Source organism: Alligator sinensis, unplaced genomic scaffold (assembly GCF_000455745.1).
Source record: "Alligator sinensis unplaced genomic scaffold, ASM45574v1 scaffold407_1, whole genome shotgun sequence".
NCBI lineage: Eukaryota > Metazoa > Chordata > Crocodylia > Alligatoridae > Alligator > Alligator sinensis.
In genome coordinates, this window is record NW_005842464.1 from 790813 (window position 1) to 793622 (window position 2810).

The 2810-nt window shown below is 67.8% G+C and overlaps 1 protein-coding gene across 1 annotated transcript in view; it reads left to right on the forward strand.

Moving 5' to 3' along the window:
* Window positions 1–31: 31 nt before the first annotated feature.
* LOC102369408 (arpin-like) overlaps window positions 32–2810 on the forward strand; it is a 10863-nt gene continuing 8084 nt past the window's right edge. Inside the window, exons 1-3 of the mRNA XM_006030828.3 lie at window positions 32–184; window positions 726–932; window positions 1295–1458. Of these exons, the coding sequence (XP_006030890.2) occupies window positions 46–184; window positions 726–932; window positions 1295–1458 (510 nt within the window). The 5' untranslated portion in view covers window positions 32–45. The remainder of the gene's footprint in view (window positions 185–725; window positions 933–1294; window positions 1459–2810) is intronic.

Below are 2810 nucleotides of genomic sequence, written 5' to 3' on the forward strand. Positions count from 1 at the left end.
CTGGGCTGGGCGGCGAGTGACCAGGCGCCGGTCTCCCCCCGGGCGATGCAGGAGAGATACTCCGTGCTGTACGTCCGGCCCAGCCGGATCCATCGCCGCCGCTTCGACCCCAAGGGCAACGAGATCGAGCCCAACTTCAGCAACACCAGGAAGGTGAACACGGGCTTCCTCATGTCATCCTTCAGTACGTATCGCTGCTCCCCGGGGCCGTCTCCAGACCCCTGCCCCGCCACGGGCAGCCCCGGGCCTCCTGCTCTTCAGTTCTGGAGCAGGGGCGAGCTGCCCCTTGGGAACGACCTTTCTGGCCTCCCCTGGGACCCGGTGCTGCAGCGGGAGGGATTCGCGAAGCGCAGGTCTCCTCTGCCGTTGGCGCCTTGCTCCCAACAGGGCTAGAGCCTGGCCCCAGCGGGCTCTCTGGCCTGGATGCAGGAGGCACAGGTCTCTGCAGCCACTTGGAGATCTGAGCTGGGCTTGAGCCTGTCTGTTAGCCCCAGACAGTCCCAGCAAGCCAGGCTGGACGTGGCTCTGCACCCCATGGTGCGGCCGCTAAGGCACACGTGGTCTGCAGAGCCACATGGGGTGCACCGTCGGAGCCCTGCCGTCTCTGCAGTGAGGTGGGGCTGCAGGCTCCAGGCCTGCCGCAGGGGGTACCCATCGTTCCCCATGCTGGGGGCGCTGGGCTTTGGGTGCGGGGGTTCCCATGCACTTGTGCTTGCGTGTGGCAGAAGTGGAAGCCAAAGGAGACACGGACCAGCTGTCGCTGGAGGAGCTGATGGGGCTGGTGAATAAGCCGGAGCTGGTGCAGGTGACGGGGCGCCACACGCCCAGCCAGACCGTGGCCTTCTGGCTGCCAGAGGCGGAGATGAAGAAGATGGAGCTGGAGCTGGGGACAGAAATCCGGCTGAAAACCCGGGGTGACAGCCCCTTTGTGTGTGAGTGCCTCCCGCGCCCCCCTGCCCAGCTCTGCTCCTCCCTCCTGCCTGCTCCTGCGTGCTGCTGCCTGGGGGTGGCAGTTGCAGCGCTGCAGGGGGTAACTCGGGGCATGCTTGTGGCCTCTCCGTGGGCCCCTTCACCAGCCACAGCTGCCTTGGTCCTGGGGTGGTCCTAGGCCCTCCTGAAGCCCCTGACCCGCCACGTGCCTCTTCTGATGTTATTCACGGCCGGGGGGCAGGGAGAGAACCTGCAGGCTGTGGGGGGGGATGCCCCCCTACCTTCCTGAGGCCGGCTGCTCAGTGGGGTAGGGGGGGCATCCCTCCTCCACAACCCCCACACTCAGACCCTTTCTCCCGTGCAGTCTCTCTAGCCAAGCTGGACGCAGGGACAGTGACCAAGTGCAACTTTGTTGGTGACAGTCAGGTCGGAGCTTCCTGGACAGACAACATCCTGGCTAAGAAACCACAGGGGAGGGCAGCAGCTGAGCCCTGTGGGCAGGGGGACGGAGCAGAGGACGATGAGTGGGTAGGTGGGACTGTGTCCCCGTGGCCGTGGGGATGCTTGTGCTGCAGGAAGGAACTCGCGTCCTGGAAATTCCTGCCCCGAGTAAAGTCTGGTCACAGTGACAGGAGAGGCCAGCTGCTCGTGGGGGTAGGGGGGCAGCCCTGGGTAGGATCGGTGTGCCGTGCCAGGCCCAGCCCTTCTCCGTCGCCCAGCAAAGGGGCAGGTGCTGCTCGGTGGCTGCTGGACAGTTCCCGTGGCCGGTCACTGAGCGGGGCACGACTGGGAGATCTCACGCCAAACAGCTCTGTGCCTCGTGGAAGCAGCAAGTCGCTGTGGCTGGGGCCTCGTGGCCTGGGAAGAGCTGCTGGACTTCAGTGGGACGGGTCCCCCTTGCACTGACCAGGCAGCAGAGCTCGGGCGTAGGAAGGCCTCTGTCCTGCCGTCGGCTCCGGGCCAGGCAGAGAAGGCAGCGAACGGGGCAGGGAGCTTCCCCGGGCACAGGGCAGCTGTGCTCAGGCAGCTGCTGTCGGGTCGCAGAGCAGGCGTCTGTCCCCGCGCCGCGGGAGGCAGCTTCTGCCCCGGCAGGGCTCTGCTGGTCTCCCCACGCCGGGCTCCAACCCGTGCAGTGTTTCCACTTCCCTATTTCTTTCTGGCTGTCAATCTCCCGTGCCCTGCCGGAGAGTCCCGGCTGGTCTGCAGACAGCAGCGGGAGCTGGGCTCAGCCCTGGCCCTCTCCCCTGGGAGTCCTGTCCCAGCCTGGCCTGTGGCCTGCTGGCTGCGATCCCTTGTTCACTCCGCTCTTGGCCTTTTTCCCGCAGGAGGACTGAGCGCGGAGGCTGCCGGAGGAAAGGGCTCCTCCGTTCCCTTCGCCGTGGGCTCGGCAGGCGCCGGGAGAGCGGCGGTGCTGCACGGAGGACCGCGGGCCCGGGCTGGCTGCGGGGCAGCGTCTCCAGCCCGCTCCTGGCGCCCGTCAGCCCCGAGCAGCAACACGGGCCCCGTAACGACCGCTAACGGCAGCATCGCCACGGCTACCGCCGCTTCGTCAGCACCTGGGCGAGCGAGGGGCGAGGGGCTCTGCGCCCCCTTCTCCCGCTCGCTTTCGGGGTCTCCGTGACGCCGTCCCTGCGCTCGGGAATCGCGCCTGCACCCGCTCAGGATGCTCGCGCCCTCCGGCCGTGGCAGAGGGGCCTGCCCCTTGTCTTCCCCGGCGCAGTGGGCCCAAATGACTGGCTCCCGTCTCCACTCGTGGTCCCTCTCCCTGCGGGAGCGGCGGTGCCCCCAATAAACGATGTAACGCGGTGCCGGGTGCTCTGTGCACGGTGCGCCGGGGGACCCCCGTCCCGTCCCCGGGGCCTGAGCCCAGCCTGGCCTGG